This window comes from Panthera tigris, chromosome A2 (genome assembly GCF_018350195.1).
Source record: "Panthera tigris isolate Pti1 chromosome A2, P.tigris_Pti1_mat1.1, whole genome shotgun sequence".
Classification (NCBI taxonomy): Eukaryota; Metazoa; Chordata; class Mammalia; order Carnivora; family Felidae; genus Panthera; species Panthera tigris.
The window spans coordinates 80,966,551-80,990,832 of record NC_056661.1 but is presented as its reverse complement, the minus strand read 5'-3'; the positions used below and the strand labels follow the sequence as shown (position 1 = coordinate 80,990,832).

The following is a 24,282-nucleotide window of genomic DNA, read 5'->3' as shown; positions in this document are numbered from 1 at the left end:
GCTACATGTGCTATTTGTATGGGGTATGGTTTTCTTTCTAAAACGCCTTTTGTTCTAAACACTTTTTCTGCTTGGTACACAGAAGATTTTGGAGTGGTGGTAGTTAGGGAGATGGGTTAAGAAGCAAAGAAATAAGCCTAATAAAGGGGACAAACAGGAAGCTCTTTTCTCTACCTAGACAGCATATATCCAAGGTAGCAGTGGTTATTTACAGACACTATACAACCTTTGTGGTCTAATTTGGAAAAAATGACTTGAAAAATGGCCATCTCAGGAGTAGCAAAAGGAGAGGCCAGTGCTATGGCATAGTGAGAGGGATTGGGGGGGGGGGGGGATTCAGAAAAGGCAAGTATGTTCTAAGGCCAAACACATTGCCTCTGTCCAAGGCTGGCTCTGGCTTGGAACATATTCTTCAGGTTAAAGCTCCACCAAGTAAGGAAGTGTCTGTTTTTTCACCCTTATTATCCCTAGGGCCCAGTAGAGAGCATGGTTCCATAAATGCAAAATAAGTATTCATTGGATGAATAGCTAAAACAAAACAGATCTTCATAGTTTTCCATTGTAATTAGTGATTTAATTAAAGGATGCTCTGTACTTAGGTTTCTATTTTAATGATTTGCTTTCCTATTATATGGCTTCTAATGAACAACATTTAGAATCATAAACTATTACAGCTGAAAAGGGCCTTAGTGATCTCTAACTTGACTTTCTCATATTACAGACTTGGAAATGAAAGCCTACTTAAGTGGCAAGAAAGCAGAAGTTTCCTCCCTAAGAACACGAGTTCCATAACTACCATCCTAAAGTTCTTTTCACTGTATCATGACATGCTATTTTTGAGATGATCACAGTAACGAATGAAAATTTAGTTTAAATTTATATGTGACTGACAACTTTTGTGCCTGTCTTGTCATCTTTTTGTGTATAAGCAATTGTTGCAGCTAAACTTTGTATCAGTTGTCAAAACACATGCCTATCTTTTGTACATACAAACATAGTCAAAACAACTTTGTATTAAATACACAAGCAAAGGAAAGCTGTGATAAATAATAATGGATACTTAAAAATAAACAAAATAAGGACAAGCAATTTTACATCTGTTGATAATGATCTAGAAGTAGTTTCTTCTACCCTGAAAGATTTTCACTGAAAAGAACAGGAAATGACTCAAATCACAGATATTATCAAACTAGAAGCAGAAAAAGAAATAAACTAAATAACATAATGCTGTACCTTAGAATGCTATATTGTAAATACATAAAAAGATTTCCAAAGGACTTGGATGAACTGTCAGTGTTTCAATATGTACTATATACAACCTTTAATCCATTTCATAAATTTTCTTTACTTACCAGCACCGTACAAGACACCTTTAAGTTAACCTTTATTGAGAGAGTTCATGTGTTGTCATATATTTCATAAGATAAACTTGAGTTCTTTCAAAAATGAGTCTCAGAGTAAAGGTAGACATTTAAAAGACATGTATTCAGCATGAAATTATTCAGTTGGTGTGGAATTAGTTTAATATCTTCATTTTTCCATAATGATTTAATTATTTAAGATGCACACTATTCTGATGAATGAACTAAAATATTAAACTAAATCCTTGGGGCGCCTAGGTGGCTTAGCCAGTTAAGCATCTGTCTTGAGCTCAGGTCACAATCTCGCAACTCATGAGTTCATGCCCCACATCAGGCTCTGTGCTGATGGCTCAGAACCTGGAGCCTGCTTCGAATTCTGTGTCTCTGTCTCTCTCTGCCCCTCCCCTGTTTGTGGTGTCTCTCTCTCTCAAAAACAAATAAAAACATTAAAAACTAAATAAAATAAATCTTTAAATTTTATGATTCAACTTATATTTATATACATTATCTAATAACATGATATATATATATATATATAACACAACACATACATGTGATGTATGTTTATACATGTAATATGTTATATAAAAATTTAAATATTATTTTTAAATGCCAAATAAAGACAAAAAACAATAACCCAAGGGAAGCAAGGTAATACCTGAAACAGGTAATACCAAATTAACCTTCTTAGCTTAGAATGAATGTACAGACATTTCCAAGGATTTAAAGCTCTGGATTTTGTAGCAGTATACAGTCAGTCCTCATTATTCGTGGATAGTGTATTTGCAAATTCACCTACTCATTAAAATTTGTTTGTAACCCCCAGATAATACATGTGGCTTTTGGGGATCATTTGCAGACATCCCTAGAATGGTGAAGCTCTGCTGTCTTGCTTCAGCTCTCATGGTGTAAACAGAATCCTTTCGGTGGTCTAAGTGTTACCTTTTGTTTCTTGTTTTCATTTTTTAATTTGTTAATGTTTATTTATTTTTTGACACACACACACACACACACACACACACACACAGAATCCAAAGCAGGCTCCAGGCTCTGAGCTGTCAGCACAGAGCCCGATGTGGGGCTCGAACTCACAGATGGTGAGATCATGACCTGAGCCGACGTTGGATGCTTAAGTGAGCCACCCAGGCACCCACCCCTAAGTGTCATGTTTTTTCACACTTTTGTGCTCCCAAGTTTAGTGCTGAAGTGCTGCCTAGTGTTCTTAAGTACAAGACTGTTGTGATGTGTCTTATGGAGAAAATACATGTGTTAGATAAGATTCCTTCAGGTGTGAATTATAGTTCTGTTGGTCATGAGTTCCATGTTAATGAATCAACAATATGAAATAAGATGTTTTTAAACAGAAACATGTTTAAAAAAAGGTTACGTATTGATGGCTTGACAAAAGTACTATGACCAGAGGTTCACAGAAACCTAACCTAGTATGTCCCCTGAGAACAGTGACTTTGTAGGACGTAACTACCAGAAATAATGGGAGACAAAGAGAAGATGCACAGAAAGCCACAACTGGGGGAGGAGGGAGACATAATTTGATTTTCATGATTTCTTTACCATGCTTTTATTGTTTGTTTTGTTTCAGGAATATGAAAAGAAACAAGATGTATTTTCAATATAGAAATAAAAATAAATACATTTTGTTTCTCCAGCATTGGTTATATGAAGTTTCCTAAGTGTCTGGAAATTAGATGACAGCAAAATTAGATGTCATGCCCCATGGATCTCTTCAATCCTTTATGATCCCTGGCTTGGTGGGTGGTATATGGTAAAAGGAGATACTGTTGATAGATGACAACTGATGGATATCTCAAGACTTCCATGGAATATTATAGTTTCATAAAATTCTAGCCCGAGGAGCCCTGAATACCCCACTGAAGATCTGGGCCATTAGCACATCAGATAACTGTATATATTCTGTAGTCTTATAAAGAGTGGACCCTTGTATGTTTATGCCCTATATTTCTTTTGAACCAGAACCCTTAAGAATTCACATAATGGATCTTTCATGGTAGGTCCATACTAGAGGGATTTCTAGTCTGCATCTATGCTAGTGAGGTACTTGCAAGACAGACCAAAGAAACTATCAACTCTTATTCTAGTTTTAACCAAAATCAGGCAATTCGTGATCTCTCTATGGGTTGCTGAAATCAGGGCTTTGTTTTAAAGTTCTGTGAAATTTATAACGAACAAGGACTAAGACCCCAAAAGAATATTAAAATAAACATTACTTACTGTTGATATTCCAAATCAAGTACTTTCAAAAGTGAATGTTTAAACATTTCTTATCATAAAAACATGTATTCCCTAAAGAATAATCAAAGGCTCTTGAATTTAAACATAAGAAACTACAAATATGTTAATACATGTAGTACCAGTGAAAATATCTCAATGCTATAAATAATGATTGTCATTATATTCCTTTGGTACAAATAGAATCAAAGTGTTCCCTTAAAAAAAACCGTATTATAGGAAATGGAAATTTACTTTTGAAATCTGATCCCAATACAGTAAATGCAGATCCTCCCTTGAATATACTTTGAATAAGACAACACTAAAGAAGTCTGAATAGAAACCCCACCATATGTCAGTGCTAAATAATTTGTTTAGATTTGAAAAACAAATCTTTAAATGGGCATCATCTGTCAGTTCTGGGTTGAGGACAGATGTGGGGTTGGAGGGAAGATTCTGATGCTGCCATGAAGAATGAGAGGTGACATTCGAGTCGGGGCAGACTGGGCATGAGAAAATCCAGGAAGACTTTCCAGCAAAAGGGAGGAGGCAAAAGGTCAAGGTCAGATGGTGGGAATTCCATAGTATTGGACAAAAGTTTTTCAAGCTTTTGATTATCTGATAGCTAGCTGCCTTCTTGAAAGCCTCTCTCCTGGTCTTCACAACACTGTACTCTTCTGGTTCCTGTCCTGTTTCTTTGACCATCCTTTCGGTATCTGTGGTTTCAAACTGATACCCACATTTATTCTGTGATGATTTCATACCTAGGTGTCCAACTGTTTGGTAGATGTCTCTAATTAATGGCTTGTCAATGTATTCCAAACAGAAGTAATACTTCTACACTCTCCCCAATCTACTGCTCCCTTCCAGTTGTCATTGCCACATTACTTAACTTCAACCAGAGTCGTATTTCATAGTTCTCCTTCTCCCCCCCACTTCTGATCAGTTATAAGCTTTCATGGCTTCTATCACTGCTTGGAAATAATGTCTGCAATGCCTTGACCACCCTCCTGCCATCACACTAATACCTCTCATCTAGAACTCCCATTTCCTACTGGTTTCTAGTCGAAGATTCATTCCTAAGAATGGACCTGGGGTGGGGGGCAAGGTTCCTACTGTTAACTAACATTTGACAAATGCAGCATACATCACTTTTCTCCTGACCAGCCATAATACACTTTAGTGTATGACTGATATTTCTCAGAACCGCTTGTCCTGGGGCTCTATTTTCATATTACATTCATCAACATCTAGTTATTCACGTTCCAGAAAACACACTTTGGGAAACAATGACTTGAACTATAAAAATGGCCCCTAAACCGCTCTCCTTGACTAAACTTTCCCTTTCCAGTGCATCGAGTATTTCACTGATAGATTAATTTCTCTAAAGTACTTAACTCATTACAGTATTCCCTTGCTCAGAAACCTTCAGTGGCTCTCCATTGATCTAAGCAGTGATGAAGCACCAGGTTCCCACAACGTGGTACTAATGTACCTCCCAGTGTTATCCTTTCCCCCTACATGGCCGTGTGGCATAGGAGAAAACACATGAACTTTGGAGTAAGCTCCAGGTTCTTAAAAACTGTAAAACAGGCTTTGAGTCCTTTCTTTGCTCATCTGCAAGTGCACTTAGTAACTGCAGAGATGGGAGGAGGCAGCGAGATAGTATTAGTGAACATTCTCGCATAATTGTAGCGCATACTCTCTGGCCCCATGGGTTATAGACTCACTAGGCAGGTTGAACCTCTGTCATGTTGTAGTCACCTAGTGTCTTCCTGCAGTAAGTGACCAGTGATGTTTTAAATTGAGAACGCAGAGGATCACCTGCCAGTGTCAATGAGAACTGATCAGTAAATCAGTACTTCTATTTGGGGAATTTTTTTACGGGTCCTGAAGGAGCCAGTTCCCACAGAACATCCAAGCTTTTTAGGTGGAATGTGCCACTGGCGCTTGGCTGGGGTGGGGGTGGGGCGCAGGGCCCAAGAATCAGCAGCGATGCTTGAAAAGCAAATCTCCAATTCAAACAGATGAAACAAAAGCCCACTGCAAGAGTCAGAAAGCTGCACTTTTATTAGATTCAGAAACTTTTTTTGAAAGTTTATTTATTCTGAGAGAAAGAGAGAGAGAGAGAGAGAACATGCAAGTGTGTGAGCAGGGGAAGGGTAGAGAGAGAGGGAGAGAGACAATCTCAAGCAAGCTCCATGCTGTCAGTGAAGAGCCCAATGTGGGGCTCAATCTTACGAAGCATGAGATCATGACCTGAGCAGAAATCAAGAGTTGGATGCTTAACCAACTGGGCCGTTCAGGCCTCCCAGAAACTTTTAAAAGTGCTTATGATTTACTTCAAAGTCCAACATGAAGAAAATACAAGGTCCTCAACACCCCTGCCTACGAAGGAAAAAGGAATTTTTGTTTGATTTGATCACTAGCATAGTCTAAGTGCCTCAAATGGTGTCTTGCATGTAGAGGATGCTCAGTTAATATGATGGAGGGATGGAGGGATGGATGGAGGGATGAATGGATGGAGCAAGGGATGGAGGGAGGGATGGATGGAGGGATGAATGAATAGTTGGATGAATGGGTGGGTGGTGGATGAATGAATAAATGATTGAATGGATGAGGCCATGGCATGCATTTTATATACAGCCTAGTAGAGCACTGAATATATAGAAGATCCTTAATAAGTAATTGGCTAAATATATCAATTGTATCCCTAACCAGATAAGGGCATTTATAAAAAATAATGTACCTTAAACTAAATATTATTCCTATATATTTCTAATTTATAAAATATTTTTATATATTATCTATATTATCATCATTCTCTTTCTTTTAAAATTATCTATTCATTCATTTATTTCTCCCCTCACAACATGGGAGTGTCAGAGCTTAAAAGCGGGTGAGGAGAGAAAAATGAAATTAAGAGATTAATTAGATGTTCTTAGTCAGAAGGTTAAAAAATTTTGCCTAAATCGGTTTGACTATGTTGAATGGAATGAAGAGAAAACAAACTTAATTTTTTTAAAAACCTGGAAGAAGATGGAGGAAAATGAGGCATAAGGTGTGTAAAACATGTTTGATAAATTTGTCTGGAAAGAATGTTATGCTTAAATGCATTCTTTTCCCTTAACATTTCACTCAAAGTTTTTATAACTATCATTCTTGTATGAGGGAATAATAGCCAAATATCTCCTTCACAGCACAGGAACCAAGTCTCAGTGAAGTTAATGATCTGTATATTCAAGAGCAGGTAGATCCAGGGCTAGAATCCATGTCTTCCAAGTATTCAGGAATAAACACAATCGCCAAAGTGTAAAGTGAGCCTGACACATTTAGAGAACATAAAGAGTTAGGGTGACTAGGGTATCTGGCTGGAATGAAGGGGATATATAGAAAAGTCATAGGAAATCAAATTAAGGAAATAACTGAGATAGATTACAGAGTGCCTTAAAACACAATAAAGAATCTAGATTTTTATCCATGTCAGTTATTTTTGAAATTATTTTTAAAGCAAAAAATATCCTTTTTAAAGTAAGAAACCTTATATGAGATGCCACTATGCAAAACAACTAAAAAGAAGGTGGTTTCTCCCATTGAAACTGTTCCCTCCTTCCTGCCTCTCAGCCTCTGAGGAGAAAAGGTTGAAAATTGATAAAAGGTTTAAACCAAGGAAAGTCTGAAAAGGCATAAGTCTGACAAGTGGGCAGGGCAGTGCTAGAGCAAGTGGCATAGAGAGACCAGGTGGAGGAACCCACCGTGGGAGGAACAGAGCACAGAGGCATGGTTGTCAGTGGGAAGAGGAGGCAGAGATGCCGGGGACAGAGGGAGAATCTGAACAGAGCCAAGAAAAGTTCAAAGATTCACATGTGGGCAACTGTAGAATATAATCACAAACGTGGTGAAGGAAAGCAGGAGGCTGCTGGTTTTGATGAAAGGCAATGATGTACCTTTTGTCATGTAGACATTTCTACTACGCTAGGCTACAGCCAAAGGAATAGAAAGTAACCCCTTTCTACCAGTTTTCTTCTGTTTTCCAAATAGATGAAACAAAAGTGCATGGCATGAGTCTGAAAGCTGCACTTTTTGCCATATTAACAAAAAAATTTAAGTGCTTAACATTTCACCTGAAACTCCAACATGAAGAATATACAGAATCCCCGATGACTCACCCCATTCTACAAAGGAAAAAAAGACCATTTCCATTTTTGTAAACTTTCTGCTCTTCAGTCTGGGTAACTAGCACATTAATTTTTTTTTTTTATCTTTAAAAGCTAGTTTTTCCAGGGGCATTAAGTACAATTTATTTCAAGCATAATTATTTTGAAATCCAAGATTTTTCTGGTGCTTCATAAACTAAATGGTAAAAGTGAAACTTGAGGAATCTGTACACCCAGGCAACCACAGTAATTCTGATGCGTATTATTTTGAGAATAAATAACAGGTTTTGGCAAGCTGCGTGTAAAGAGGACAGTCTCCTCTTCCTCTGTGATTCTGAAACTGGTGATGCAAGCGCTCCCGCCCTTTTCTGAGAACACAGAAAACCTGACTCAGGCAGGCAGCTGCGGCTATTAAAACAGCGCCGGCCCGCACGCGTCCCCGCTGGGGTGAGGGCCACCGCCGCCGCCGAGCAACGATGAAGCTAGCCAACTGGTGGGGGCTGAGCTCGGCTGTCCTTGCGGCTTATGGCGTTTTGGTTGTGGCGAACAATGAAACGGAGGAAATTAAAGATGAAATGGCCAAGGATGCCTGCCCGGTGAGACTAGAAAGCAGAGGGAAATGCGAGGAGGGGAGCGAATGCCCCTACCAGGTGAGCCTGCCGCCACTGACCATTCAGCTCCCGAAGCAGTTCGGCAGGATCGAGGAGGTGTTCAAGGAAGTCCAGAACCTCAAGGAAATGGTAAATAGCCTCAAGAAATCTTGCCAAGACTGCAAACTGCAAGCTGACGACAGCCGAGACCCGGGCAGAAATGGACGGCTGTTACCTAGCCCAGGAGCGCTAGGAGAAGCCGATGACAACAGAGTTCGAGAATTAGAGAGTGAGGTTAACAAGCTGTCCTCTGACCTAAAGAATGCAAAGGAGGAGATCGATGTGCTTCAGGGTCGCCTGGAGAAGCTCAACCTTGTAAATATGAACAACATAGAAAATTATGTTGACAGCAAAGTGGCAAATCTAACATTTGTAGTCAATAGTTTGGATGGCAAGTGTTCATCTAAGTGTCCCAATCAAGAAGAAATACAGTCACGTCCAGGTATGTATAATGTCTTCTTACCATCTGTTCATGAATATTATATAGCTAGACAGGATCTATAATCATTAACTTTTGCAAAGAAGTTAGACAAAGGACAGATGAAAGAAATTAAGCCTTTTATTCATCAAGGTAGTACAGGAAAAACTAATATCTTTGCAAATGTGACCACAGAAACAAGAATTAATTACAAAAATCATAATTCTGTATCCATTAGAAAGCACTTTCAATTTCAAAGATCTTGTTTGTTAATGCCAGAGCTACACACAAACCAAAGTAGAGAGATATTATTTCTTAATATTTTACTGCATTTCACTTCTCATATCTCCTCATTGAAGTGTTTGAAGACAACACAGATAAGGCAGTATTTCCAGCTGTGCTTTGTTCATTGGAAGTCAGTTTCCTGTGGTTGGCTGACTGCTCCTCTCATGTGGCCACAGGAAATCTTTGCAAGATTTTAACTTATCTGCCAATCATAATCCCAAATATCTAGTGAAAACAGGAGATTTTATAAATGGAATAAAAGCAGCTATATGGCTTCATGTGTGTGCAAAACTTTTTGCTTTGAGTGGCACAAAAACATTTTAAGGGGAGAGTTTTGGCATGACAGAAGACCACAAACTTAGTTACCTACTGTGCCCACAAACTTCTAGCTGTGGCACTGGTTCCTCCAAGTGCTGGCTTTCCACCTGATTCACTGCTGCTGATGGTCTTGTTACACTTTGGAAAGCCGTGTCTGCATTAGGACCTCCACTTACCATGCATGTAAGGTTGAAGGGATATGGTGCCTGGGATGGAGATCACATTCATTTGGAACAAGCACCTCATGTGTGCTCCATCCCCAAGGAATCTGCTAGGGATCTGAAGGTGGGGCTTTCAAGGACCACTGTTGCTAATACTCCTGCCAGCCCGTATCTGAACATACCCTGAATGGCAAGGCAGAAGTTCACATCTTAGGTGACATCCCTGGGTGCACACTAGATTTGCTGCTGCATGGCAGCTTGTAATGATATGAACAAAATTCTACCGTCTATTTTTATACTAAGAGTTTAGGGGAAATGTTGAAATACTTTGAGTTCTAAATACACATGAACAGATTTTGTTTTGAGTAGTAACTTACTTTATCTGGCCCAAATCCTTATAAAAATTATCTAAGAGTAAATACCTGTATTTGATTCCTACAGAACCATCCTGAACATAACCACCTGTTGTTCTTTTCTAGAAACCAAACATGTGAAACACTGGCTAAATACGTTCCAGATAATAAATTCAGAATAAGAATGTTGGTATAGAGAGTATGATGCTAAGTGAAATAAGTTAGTCAAATAAAGACAAATACCATATGATCTCACTTATATGTAGAATTTAAGCAACAAACAGATGAACATAGGGGAAGGGAAGGAAAAATAAAATAAGGCAAAAAGAGAGAGGGAGGCAAACCATAAGTTCTCTCTTAACTGCAGAGAACAAACTGAGGGTTGCTGGAGGGGAGGTGGGGAGATGGGCTAAATGAGTGCTGGGCATTAAGGAGGGTACATGTTGTGATGAGCACTGGGTGTTGTGTGTAAGCGATGACTCACTAAATTCTGCAGAAACCAATACTACACTATACATTAACTAACTTGAATTTAAATAAAATATTGGAAAGAGAAAAGTTTGCAAACGTATGCGTGGAAGCATTAAAAAAAGGATATTGGTATATTATTGAAAAAAATCTTTTTTTTACTTGAGCTTCTTAATTTAGTTGTCAAGAAAGTAAAATAAATATGAATTTATGATCAAGTCTGTACATTAGAATTTTAATACATACTTTGGAACATATCCTATAAAACTTTCTGGCAGAAGAGGATATCAGCCCCGTTAGGTGAAAGGAAATAGAAACTCTGCTTCTTCTGTAAACATGGAATGCAGTTCTAGAAGGGTTGGAAGCATCTGACCTTTCGGACCAAGGAATGCAGTAGTTACAAGAACAAGCTTTACAGCCAGCCAGATCTCAGTACGTGCCTTGGCTCTACCACTTAATGCTTCTGTGAAGTTGACCAAGCCACTGGTTCTCTTTGACCCTAACTAAGTATCCTCACCTGCAGACTGGAAATAATACCTACATCATAAGGTCAACGTGCAGACTAAGTGTGAAAATGTTATCAAGTCTTTGGCAGAATGCCTAGAACACATAAGTAGCACTCACTAAGTATTACTAAATTACCAAAACTATTTCATTGACTTCGTTGTTGTTTTTTGTGAACATTGTTACTATTATTACCAACCAAGAGTATGTTGGAGAGCCTTGTCTGCTTTATAGCACCAAGTTCTTATTCTGAGGCTTTAATAAACATTTGCTAAACAGGTTCGAGTAAATTTTGCAGAGCAAGGTTTCATGAACACCACTGACTAAATTATCAAACTGCTTTTGTACATATAAAGAATTCTTCATATGCATCATTTTTAGTAACAAAATCCAATGTCTTTCTCTTCTTCCCCCTTCAGTTCAACATCTAATATATAAAGATTGCTCTGACTACTACACAATAGGCAAAAGAAGCAGTGAGACCTACAGAGTCACACCGGATCCCAAAAATAGTAGCTTCGAAGTTTATTGTGACATGGAGACCATGGGGGGAGGCTGGACAGTGCTGCAGGCACGTCTCGATGGAAGTACCAACTTCACCAGAACATGGCAAGACTACAAAGTAGGCTTTGGGAACCTCAGAAGAGAATTTTGGCTGGGGAACGATAAAATTCATCTTTTGACCAAAAGTAAAGAAATGATTCTAAGAATTGATCTTGAAGACTTTAATGGTGTCAAACTCTATGCCTTGTATGATCAATTTTACGTGGCTAACGAGTTTCTCAAATACCGTTTGCACATCGGTAATTATAACGGCACAGCTGGAGATGCCTTACATTTCAGTAAACATTACAACCATGATCTGAAGTATTTCACCACCCCAGATAGAGACAATGATCGGTACCCCTCTGGGAACTGTGGGCTCTATTACAGTTCAGGCTGGTGGTTTGATGCATGTCTTTCTGCAAACTTAAATGGCAAATATTATCACCAAAAATATAGAGGTGTCCGTAATGGGATTTTCTGGGGCACCTGGCCTGGTATAACTGAGGCACACCCTGGTGGCTACAAGTCCTCCTTCAAAGAGGCTAAAATGATGCTGAGACCCAAGCACTTTAAGCCATAAATCACTAAACTCATTCCTCTGGGTATTTATTACCTAATAGGGCAATTAATTCCTTGAGCACTTTGGAATATGTTTTATACTCCTTTACTATGACTAAAAATTTATCTCTAGGAATAGGTTCTTATGCTACACAGCATTTGAAATAAAGCTGAAAAAGCACACATTTTATAGGCGTCTTTTGTTGCTGTTATACTGTTATCCAGATGAATATTTGCAAAGCAATTGGGAGTGTTGAGAATTACACATTAGATTTATGATTCCCTTAATTTCTATTAATTGAAAGATTTTCTATTTACTTATGTTACTTGCTATAATTATGAAATCATTGTTTCTTTAGCAGGCTGGATTTTTACACAAGTAATCTGTATTTTGATTGTGATTTAAATACCTTTTTTTCAGGCTATAGTCAGTTATTGGCTCTTTATGTCTCTAAATACCTTAATCCTCATTCTGAGATAAACCTTCTCGATTTATGGCATTTCTTTTGGGTCAGGAAGACCCTACAGCATTTTAGCTCCCAGACAAAGGGAAATACATGTAATTAAACCTGTTCATGTACTATTTGTGAAATGTAAAATATTTGTCATTTAAAATATTTTGGTGGTAGCATAATGTCACTCCTAAAAGCATTCAGAAAATTAATTCAACCTTAAAGACCATGATTTAAAGGTTATTAATTCACAGTTGATAACTCTTTAGGTGTTGGATGGTTAAAACTGCTTTACTATAAAAATTAGCTTCCTTTGCTTTGATTGCACAACAGTTTTTAATTTAAGATTGCTCATTACTGTGCATGACTACTGGTAAGCTTTCTTTTGGAAGGGTAGGTGTGGGTGGGGAATGAAGCATTTATTTATAGACTAGATTACTCTGAGGGCCAAAGCATTTATATCCAAAGCAATATTTTCATTAAGTGATTCACTTCATAGAAAGCTAAGTTTTATAAGACATATGTATTTTGATATATATAGAATAGTAGTTCAAATATTATGTATATCTTAACCCTAACTGGTGTATTGCTTATATTTTTATCAGAAAATTTAAATACAGGTGTTTATTTTTTTTAACCAAACTAAAATATATGAAGCTTTTATAATTCACTAATTCTGGAGTGCAGACCATTTTTTACAGATTATTAAAAAAATAGTGTGTTAAATTTAATCATTGTAAAAAAGGGATCATTTCAGAGAACAGTGGTATTCTGTTGAACATTTAAAATATACTCTAGAATAAAATTTGAAACAATACACTATAGTGTATGTGAGTCATAGAAATGTATTCAATCTTTAATTTCTAGTTTGTTTCTACCACAGTAACTCAAAATATACTCAAAAAGATGCAACTTTACTCATAATTTGAAAATAATTAAGGATAGTAGCTTTAGGAAACAAAGTAACTTTTCAAATATTGCCCTTTATAGAAAATTCTAACCAAAAAGAAGCAAGATACTCTTAAAAATATATGACATACAAAGTTTTCAGGTACACATGATGAAAATTAAGTTATTATGAATACTATTAAAGTATTAAGGCAAGAGAAATGCAAAGAGAATTGTGACAGCCAAAATACAAAATATCATGGTACATTTCAAAAGCTTCATATCTACTCAATAGTATAACAGATGTAAATGTAACTGATTTACACTTTTATTCTTTTTTGTTTTTTTAAAAAAAGATTAAGAAGATTTTTATTTTATACAATGTATTTATTTCACATAGAATTTTCATTTACTATATGTAATTGTTGATATATGCATAAGTTTAAGTCAATTCCCATGATCAAAAATGGACTCATGAAGCAGGATCTGATCCTCTCAAACTTCTATTTCTCACACTGAAAAAAGGAAAATATACGGACTCTTCGCAAAATACAGTTCTAAAGAAAAATAGCTCATAAAGCGAGTATCCACTGATATAATGGGAATGAGATTATCATTTCAGAAGATTTGCCAAATAATCCATTAATCCATGTAAATACTCAAAAGCTGCCTTTTATCTTTCCACTTATTTCAAAGGATCAAATTTTATTTCTATTATACTTTTATGACACTTTTCCAATAAAAAATTCTGTGACATAGAAATTCCTTCTTGAAATCATTTCATGTCATTTATAAAATGTATTTTATACTTTATCATTTCATGTCATTTATAAAATATATTTTATGCTTTGCTAATCTTTAACATGTTGATGGAAATAGATTATATCTGAAAGAGCGTTTTGCTTTAACATAGTTATTCACTAATATGTGCTAATGTTCACAAATGTGGATTGATTATTAACAAATTGGTTCCATTTTAAAGGCTAATATTTGTTATCTTAATAAGACTTTATTTCTAAACTTTATCATTCTTTGAAAATGTTGACTAAAACTAGTCCTTAGAAATTCCAACTGAGGGGCACCTCAGTGGCTCAGTTGGTTGAGCCTCCGACTTCCGCTCAGGTCATGATCTCCTGGTCTGTGAGTTCAAGCCCCGTGTCGGGCTCTGTGCTGACAGCTCAGAGCCTGGAACCTGCTTTGGATTCTGTGTCTCCCTTTCTGTCTCTGCCCCTCCCCTGCTTGTGCTCTCTCTCTCTCTCAAAAATACATAAACCTTAAAAAAAAAAAAAAGAATATATAAGTGAAAATAGAAGTCCTTAAAAAAAAAAGAAATTCCAAGTGAAACTGATCCACTCATTGCTAAGAAGAAAAATCAAATTTTTCCTATAGGCAGTAATGCTTCAAATGAATGAATGACACATCTGTCCAATAAAGAGCTTAAATATACAAAGTATAAAACATACTCTAGTAACAAAATTTGCTGGTCTTATTTTTGAGTGGCTACCCAGGGAAAGGTTTTAAAAGTAAAAGTGATGGGTAATGTCATCATGATAAGCTTTTATTTAGAGTTCTTCTTTTCTTTTATATATAAATAAGTTTATGTCTCATGTCTTTTAACCACCCTATAAAATAAAAGATTTAATCTTCACATCTATTTATTTCTGCAATATGGAAACATTAAATATTGTTAGTAAAATAATATTTATATATTTACTCTTGTCTGAAAAGTTGCATAATGTTCACCTAACTAGACTTTACCTTTGACTCTTTTTGAAGACTTTAATGAGTTCTATTTCATTAACAGGAAGACCATTATCTCACTTCCCTCCAGCATACTGTTGACACCTTTGAAATACAAAAGTTTCCGTTTTGTTTTGCAGCATTTAGCTCCATCTTTTTCCATCATTAACATTCCTGCTGGCTCAGCCCTCATCAACTCCTTTGGATAATGCAAATGCTTTCTCAGAGTAACCCGTGCATCCAGTTTCCACCCTCCATTTCACTGTCAGAGAGACTATTTAAAAATACAGTTGTTATCATATTATTGCCCTGCTTAAAACCTTCCAACAACTGCTCATTTCCTATATGATAAATCCAGCAAATAAACCCCCTGTTCTTGCACAATCCCCACATTCCCTGAAGTTTTCATTATTCTGTGTATACTGTTCCCTTGGTCTAGATAGAAGGCCATCCTCTACCAGAGTTTTGTCTTCTTACTGCTCGTGATCTAGAGCAGGGACTCAGAAGCTGGACTTGTTAGGTTTGAATTTCAGCTCTACCATCTGCAAGCTGTGGGATCACAAACACAGTCACTTAATCTCACAGTCCTTTGGTTCTTTCAGTTACAAAATGGATAACAGTCGGGGCACTTAATCTCACAGTCCTTTGGTTCTTTCAGTTATAAAATGATAACAGTAGGGGCACCTGTGTGGCTCAGTCCGTTGTTAAGCATCTGACCTCGGCTCAGGTCATGATCTCCCAGTTGGTGAGTTTGAGCCCCGTGTTGAGTTCTGTGCTGACAGCTTGGAGCCTGGAGCCTGCTTCAGATTCTGCATCTCCCTCTCTCTCTGCCCCTCCCCCACTGTTCTCTCTCTCTCTCTCTCTCTCTCTCTCTCTCTCTCTCTCAAATAAATAAAAACATTTAATAAACAAAATTTTTAAATGGATAACAGTAGAATCTGCCCAATAGAGTTATTGAGAGGATAACATACGAAGCACCTAGAATATATATATATGTATCACCTTCTCCCCATCCTCCTCTCCCTTCTCCTAAATAGTTACCTCTTTTGGGCATTCTGTTCTGGTAACATTAGGAGGGGGTTGGTACCCCTCTTCTTCGGTCCTATACCATCCTATATATTCCTTATTATATGTACATTATTCAACAATTGTCTGGGTTCTACCTTGAAATCAATCTGTTTGGCTAGGATGTAAAGCCAATTTGTGACAGTGTTGTTATTCAAAGTGGTTCATAAATATGTTACCATAGAGAGCTGTAGTCTGAGGAAGCTGGAGTTATAACTGGGGAAGGAGCAGATACTGTCAAATCTGAGGATTTGGGAGATTGTGAACACAGGCAAGAAGTGGTTGAAGCCAGGGGGAAAGTTGGCAAGAGAGGATCAGATATACTATAGACTGGATACATACATACACTGGCAAACCTCTAATTTAGAAGGGGTTCTGGGACCGTGCCTCTGGGTCCATACCACACATGACAGTACCAGAACACACCGTGATTGTTCTACCCGTGTTCCTAAAGAAAAAAAAGTGTTTTTTTCATACTTCTTATACCATATTATAATTTTGAAATTAATTTTAATCATACCAAATTCATGAATGGTTTAATTTAAAAAAATTACAATGAGACTAAAGACCCCTTTCTAGACCACCTTTAATTCCAATCTCCTCCCTCTCCCCAGAGGTGACAAGAGAGTTGGCTGAATCCCAACTAATTTCATCCTGTGTCTTGCCAAAATGCAATGTCTACTGAATCGTATTTATGCCAGGTTTCTTTTGTTTACTGATTGGGAAGAGTTGGAAGTGAGAATAGAAATGAGGGAAATTGGGTATACTTGGAGAACTCACTCCCCTGAATTCCCAAATGTGAATGAGCCACCTTTGCTCCTTGAAGTGGCCCCTCTCCCCACACTGAGGAGGCTCATCCTGTTGCAAGAGTGTTGCTTTCTCTTCTGAGGGAGAGATCTTATTCTCCGTGAGGCTCCTTCATCCCACTCCTCAGCCTCTCCAGACCTGTAATCAGGGCATGCTGTCATGTAAATTATGACGTCAAATTGGAGGAGAAGCCTTTATACAAATTTGTGAATTTTTATCAGCAGAAAGCTGGGGAATACATGTGGGGACAGATTTTGAGGTTGCTTGACTAAGGAAGCAAAAAACAGAATTTCAGATGAGACCGGATCTATTGATATGGGTATATTTACCAGAAGTTCTGGATTCTGTGGGCTAGCTTGAGCAGAGGTGTTTGCTTCTAATAGTTCATTTGATTAGTTAACGAAAACCTAGTTTCGACAGCAGCTCACGCTAACTAAAAAAAGAAGCCAGAAATGTCTTGGAACGTAAAGCCTTGTGGAGATAGAAATGTTGAAGTGGATTCAGGTGTAATTCATTCAAAAAAGCATTTACTGAGTGGATACCATGTGTTTTAGGAAGTCAGAGATACATCAGTTACCAAAAACCCTGTAGTCAGGGAGTTTATATCTTATCAGAGGAGATGAATAAATAAACAATATATTAAAATACCATAAAAATTAAACAGGATAAGGGATATAAGGAGTATGAGAGGAAGGATTCTATTTTACATAGGCAGTCTGGGGAGACCTCCCTGAAGAGGTGACATTTGAACAGTCTTAAAGGTATGAGAGAATGTGCCAGACAGATGGCTGGGAGAAGATATCCAGGCCAAAGGAGCATCAGGTGCAAAGGTGCTTGGCCTGTTTTAGGTTCCGCCAGGAGGCCAGTGTAGGAAAAGCAGACAGTCTAAGACAGAGGGGGGTTGGAAGATGAGATCAGAGGAGCTGGGGAGCTGGGGTGTCGTGGCAGCTGTCAGACCATCTAGACCTTAAAAGTCATGGTAAGAATTTTGCCTTTTCCTCCACATAGGTAAAAGCCCTAAGGGTTTTGACCAGAGGAGGTACATGATCTCACCCACTTTGAAAAGGGCCACTCTGGTTGTTAAGTGGAGAATACGACTGAATCACGACATCAGTCATGATGACAGTGTTTGCAATGATCTTGGAGAGAGATGTGCACCACGGTGGTTGCAGGGAAGTAAGTCCTGCAGGCAAAGCTGACAGAATTTGCTGACCAGAGATCGGTGGGGGCGGGGGTGGGGGTGGGGGTGGGCGGTGAGAGAGGGTGGGGGGGTGGATGGTGAAAAGATCAGAGGGATCACAGAAAACGACAGGACTTTGGCCTGAGCAACTGTGAGGGACGGAGCTGCTGTTCACTGAGGTGGGGAAGGCTGCAGGGAGAGCATGTCTGGTAGCTGGCATGGGGTGAGGGGTGGCGATCAGCAGTTTTGAACATTCTAAGCTCAGAGATCGATAATCCATCCCAGCGGATGGCATTTTGAGAGCATGATGTACGGAGAAGACATCTAGGGTTCAGAAATGCAGGTCTATATTTAGAAATACGAGAATGTAGATGGTAAGGCATCCATGGGCCTCAATGAGATAACCTAGTAAGTGTACATGGAGCAAAGACTCTCCCAGAAGAAAAGTTGGAGATAAGGAGGAACCAGCACAGCTGCATTCCCCCCACCCCCACCCTGCCCACCCTAGAACTAGGTCGTTTTCAGAGGTCACAGGGCTGCTGCCTTATGGAGAGGGCAGAGATTTATTCCCACTGGAATCACAACTTTCTCTAGATTATTTTAGATTTAGATGTGCTTTTTCTTGCTTCTGTCAGCAACAGTATTTTGTTGAGAAACTAAATGTCTTTTTTAATGTTTATTTATTTATTTTGAGAGAGAGAGAGAGAGAGAGAGAGCAAGGGAGGGGCAGAGAGATTGGGAGAGAGACAGAGTCCCAAGCAGGCTCTGCACTGTCAGCACAGAGCCCAACGCGGGGCTCAAAGTCACAAACTGTGAGATCATAACCTGAGCTGAAACAAGAGTCAGATGCTTAACTGACTGAGCTACCCATATGCCCCAAATTACTACATGTCTTATAAGCGAATACTGTATTCTGTAAATGGTATTCTATAAATCATTGCTTGTGACTTAGGCTGTCACTTCACAGAGAAGGGAGGAGGGTCACCTATTGAAGTCTCAGATACTGCATCTTCTGGGACACAGCACCTTGTGAAGTTGGAGTGCTGTGATGTAGGATACGGTGTGTTTGTGTGTGTGTGTGTGTGTGTGTGTGTGTGTGTGTGTGTGTGTATAGCAAGAGAATTATGAACTAGGCCACAGACCAAAAATGTTCTTTGTTAACAGTGTAATGCTGAACTCTGAGTAATCACGTATGGTCATTTTAAGTCATTAGGGTACTAGTTTGCTATTATTATAAACCTTTAGTTAAGCAGAGACTGGTTTTACTCTTTATTTAAAAATTGTTTTTTCATTATTTACTTTTGAGAGAGAGAGGGGCAGAGCATGAGCAGAGGAGGGGCAAAAAGAGAGGGAGACACAGAATCCAAAGCAGGCTCCAGGCTCTGAGCTGTCAGCACAGAGCCTGATGCAGGGCTCGAAGCCCATGAATCGTGAGATCATGACCTGAGCCGAAGTCAGACACTTAACTGACTGAGCCACCCAGGTATCCTTACTCTTTAGTTTAGAGACATTAATGATGTCAAGGCTTGTTTCTTTCAAAAACATTTTCCAAAAGTTATCCCAGTTAGCAATAACCAAAATCTTCTGTTTCTAATGGCTTTCAAAGTGTTAACACTAGAATGGCTATAAATGAATCTGACAGGCAATTTTTACTTAATGTTGGGTCAAGCTGGAAATGGGTATAGTCCCCTGTATATGGGTAGGTTCCCCTTGTGTGTGTTTGCACACATACACACACTGATGAACATGTATGATACACATGCAGGCTTATGTATGCTATTTGTAACACATGCTATAATATGCAAGGAAACCTGCCCACTGAAATAAATTAGATATGCAGCTCATAGAGTCAAAAGTCAATACAAAAAAAAAAAAAAATCACCATGAGCCAATAGCTACCATATTTTGAACAATGCTATTTATTTATTTATTTATTTTAATTTTTTTAATGTTTATTTTAGAGACAGAGAGACAGAGCACAAGTGGGGGAGGGGCAGAGAGAGCCAGAGACAGAATCTGAAGCAGGCTGCAGGCTCTGAGCAGTCAGCACAGAGCCTGACACGGGGCTCGAACCCACAAACCGTGAGATCATGACCTGAGCTGAAGTTGGACGCTTAAATGACTGAGCCACCCAGGCACCCCTGAACAATGCTATTTAAAACAGACTGACATTGGGACGCCTGGGTGGCTCATTCAGTTAAGCATCTGACTCTTGATTTCAGCTCAGGTCATGATCTCACAGTTCATCAGTTTGAGCCTCACATCAGGCTCTGCACTGACAGTACAGAGCCTGCTTGGGATTCTTTCTGTCTCCCTCTTTCTCTTCCCCTCCCCTGCTCTCGCTTGAGCTCTCTCAAAATAAATAAATAAACTTAAAAAAATAAAATAGACTGACATAAAAGAACTTCAGATAGTTTTCTTTAAATCCCCTGTAACAAATTCTATGGATTCATGCTGCTGTTATTCCTTGAACTGGAATGTTTCTTTCCTGTCTCTCTTTTCCTCCACAAGCCCATAGCCTGGCTCCTTCTCCTTTGCTCCTTTTACTCTTTGACAACTGCTGTCAGGTCAGCAGCCTGCTGTTCCCATGTCCATATTCAATTCTGCCTCGGCACTTTTGCTCACCTAAAGTCCCAGGGGTAAACCAAAACGAAAACTATGATCTAGCTAACTTGTGATCAGCATCTTCCTAGACATCACAAGGTATCTCAAAAAGATCTGCATTATTTTATTAGCAATTTTCAGAAGGAAACCCACACTATATCTCTCAGGATATAAATTCTTCCAAAAAAATCATATTTAAAAATAAGTAGCCTTTTTGTCTTAGCCTCTTAAAATACTTGATATTACATTCATGTTTATTATTTTAATAGAAATATTTATTATTTGCCTACTATGTGTATAGCATGATGCTATATGTTTATCAAAGTATTTTGAATGAGACTTTTTCTAAATAGTAATTATATAAACTCTCAAAATCTGAGTCTAATCTCTAGCATTCAAAGTTTTCTCAAGTAATTAAGGATGATGCCATTTAAGACAAATTGCTTCTCTCTTACAAAAGGCCTTATACAAAGGTTCATCTTATTTGGGAATCATGCAGAATTTGAAAACTCGTTCAGTTTCTATCTCTGGAAATTGGCTTTCTCATTTCCTGCAAGAAGCAAATAGTTTGTGCTCATGTACAAGTTTATCCAAAGACGGGTTCACGAAACTGTTTGCTTACATTTATTTCCCATTCAGTAACTGTAGTATCAAATTTTTACCAGTTAATTAAGTAACCTTTTTAAATTTTTGTTTAGAGATTCTTCCTTCTGAATTCTAATAATGATAAGCAGCTGTCACATGCTGAGTGCCAGTCTTGTGCTGGACACTTTCCTTGGAGCATTTCCAATGTTTTCTCTACTGTGAGTAATGTTGCAATAGGGAGGAAATGTTTTACACTTAACTAAAGTCTTCCCTGAAAAAAAAAGCCCAACAATTAAACCAACCTCTGTTCCCTAAAACTTGTTGATCATCTGTAGACCATTACCCATTTTCAGCTTTCCTGGCTTTCTTGGTATATTTCTCATGAAATGGGCTAATTTTGCATGACAAATTACCTATGGTGATTCCATGGTAAAGTACACTCATAAGTAAATTTCAGTATCACCCCTGCTCTGACTTTCTATGTGAATTTTTCAAGTGGAAAATGATTCCAATTAAATCTCAATTTAAGGTGAGGCATATTTTTTTTGTATCTTAACAACACAATTACATAATATTCTGGTGACAGGAGATATTTTAAAAATTAATACATTTTCAAGGGTGTTAATGTCCCTACTTAACCTAGCAGTTAAAATTTATTTTCTTCCTGCAGCGAAGTCAGAATTTATAACAACTCTGACAGAAAAGGCCAAACAAATATTCTATGCTCTCCAAACACTATTTTACTTCCATGGTTACATGGCAGAATTCACTGATGAAAACATTCTGCTTAAGTACAAAGCACTTTGTAAGTTCTTTGGAAGCCAAAAGATCTCTCATGTAAATGCCAAAGTTCTTATTTTCATTTGTAACATAAAATAATTCTTTAAAAATGTAAACATCACTTGCGAATGAATGGTGTTAGTGATGGTGACTTTCTATTTCTGTTCTATATTCAAGTAAAAATTTTCTCTTTATCCGATCAAGTCAACGATTGCAAATCTACAGAGGCTCTCATAGCATGGGTAGCTATGCAAGACGGACAGGAAGACTGACATTTGTATGACGAATACGGAGTTGGTGTTTAACATGTTGAACAACTAGAGTAGAGCTTCTCAAACTGTGTCCCTAAGGTTCTGCAGACATAGTTCATGAATGCCAAAAAAAGCAAGGGTAGGAAGAAGCCAGGAGAGTGTGTGATGTATGGAACACTGCTCGCCTAGTAAATAGTTCTGATTTAATTTCATATCTTGGGGGTCCACCTTAAATTTCACTTAAAGGACAGGTTTGTTTTCAAAAAAATATTTGAAAATCATTGCCTCCCCACTACATATCTGTTTGGGGGCTCAGCCAGCAAAAATAAAATTCATATAGATGCATGACGATTCTAACCTGGCATGGTATTTCTAACTTTAGACATTTAAATCTCTGAAGTTTTAGGTAGACTCGATGTGGTTCAATGCATTCAGAAAGTTGGAAGACATTTCCTCTTTAAGTTTGCTTTGTAAAATAGTGATTCAGTAGTGTGTGTGTGTGTGTGTGTGTGTGTGTGTGTGTGTGTGTTTTGTGGGGTTTTTTTAGTAGAAGGCTCTAACTAGTTACTATGAATATTCATTCTTTGAAGATGATTTGGCTACACGCAAGATGGTAAGCTAATTAAGAGTTTGCTAGGAATATCAAGACAAACAGCAAAGGCTTCCTGCTTTCAATGTTCCTAAGGCTACTAGTTTAAAACACAGGAAAGAAAATAGTAAGTGGGATAAGGTACAGGCACTATCCAGGGAACTGACAGCAGCAAAAGTGATGACACTTTGTCAGGAAGAGGGATGCTTGAAGAAAAAGATAGGACCTGAGCTTTCCTTGAAAGATGAGAACAATGAAGCCCAGAAATGTGAAGGAGACCACTTCTGGGCTGGGTATGGGATGAGTAAAGGCATCAATCAACAGGTTGGAAAATCAGGAGCTAGTTCAGAAAACAATCATGTGTCTAACTTGGCTGGAGCATGGAGTCTGTGACCGGGGACAATAACAAAAAGAAGAAAGGAATGGTGGAGACTGTAAAGGAATTTTCCTGTATGGTCAAGGAGGTGACACTTAATCTTAGGCAAGAAAATCTAAGGGAAGGAAAAATTCAAATTTAAGTACAGTACCTACTATCTCCCCTGCCACCTCCTGATTGCTCAGTTCTGTGCCTGAGTCTGTGAGGTGATAATGGGATACGGGGTGAGAAGGAAAATTAGAAGGAACCCTGAAGACTGTTTTACAAAATAATGAAATGACCAAAGATATCAAGGAGAGGATGGGTGGAGATAGGGAGGGGAAAAAAAAAAACAGCTTGCGTGTAGGGAAACAATTTCTAGGGAAGTTTTTAAAGAGGGGCTTAGAGGCGTGTGGGAGAGGCATGTGCTGTGACGAGGAATTTTAGGAGGTTTTGCTGCATGACATGCCGTGGAACTCTCTCCTCTGTTCTCCAAGGAGCGTTCCGTACAATCAGAGTGCTTTCCAAGGCTTTCTGGAGGCAGATCTGTGTTTCCTTTAGGCTGTGCTGAGATGGATTTTAAGGTGGGAGAGAGCTCAGTTTTATTCAGCTCACAAACTATCTGTACAGAGCATGGGGTTTCCCCAGTGATGCCGGTGGTGACAGGAGATGTGAAGGGGACCTTCCCCTCTGCATCCTTCCCCTCTGCATCCCTACATCCAAATCTGCTTTACATAGTGTGCTTCTGTGTAAGGTTTCCACTAGAAACGAGTGACAGAAGCAGCTTAAAAAACTGTCTACCACCAGGGTAGACACTGAGGTACCCCTGAAGGCTAATATGCTGAGAAATGTACTATTAGTGTAAAATGAGACTCAGAGAACCAGATTGAATTGCTCAAGGTTGCATGGCTAGGACATGCACACGTAGAACAAAGACCCATTTTTATGGAACCATTCCCC

At 38.3% G+C, this 24,282-nt stretch overlaps 2 protein-coding genes across 3 annotated transcripts in view; one reads left to right on the top strand and one right to left on the bottom strand.

Annotated features, from left to right (window-relative positions):
* CCDC146 (coiled-coil domain containing 146) overlaps positions 1–24,282 on the bottom strand; it is a 114,583-nt gene that overhangs the window by 65,180 nt on the left and 25,121 nt on the right. The window lies entirely within an intron of this gene.
* FGL2 (fibrinogen like 2) lies at positions 8,174–13,916 on the top strand. The gene is made up of 2 exons (XM_007083925.3): positions 8,174–8,857; positions 11,342–13,916. Exons 1-2 carry the CDS (start codon positions 8,242–8,244, stop codon positions 12,046–12,048), a joined length of 1,323 nt encoding a protein of 440 aa, XP_007083987.1. The 5' UTR covers positions 8,174–8,241; the 3' UTR covers positions 12,049–13,916.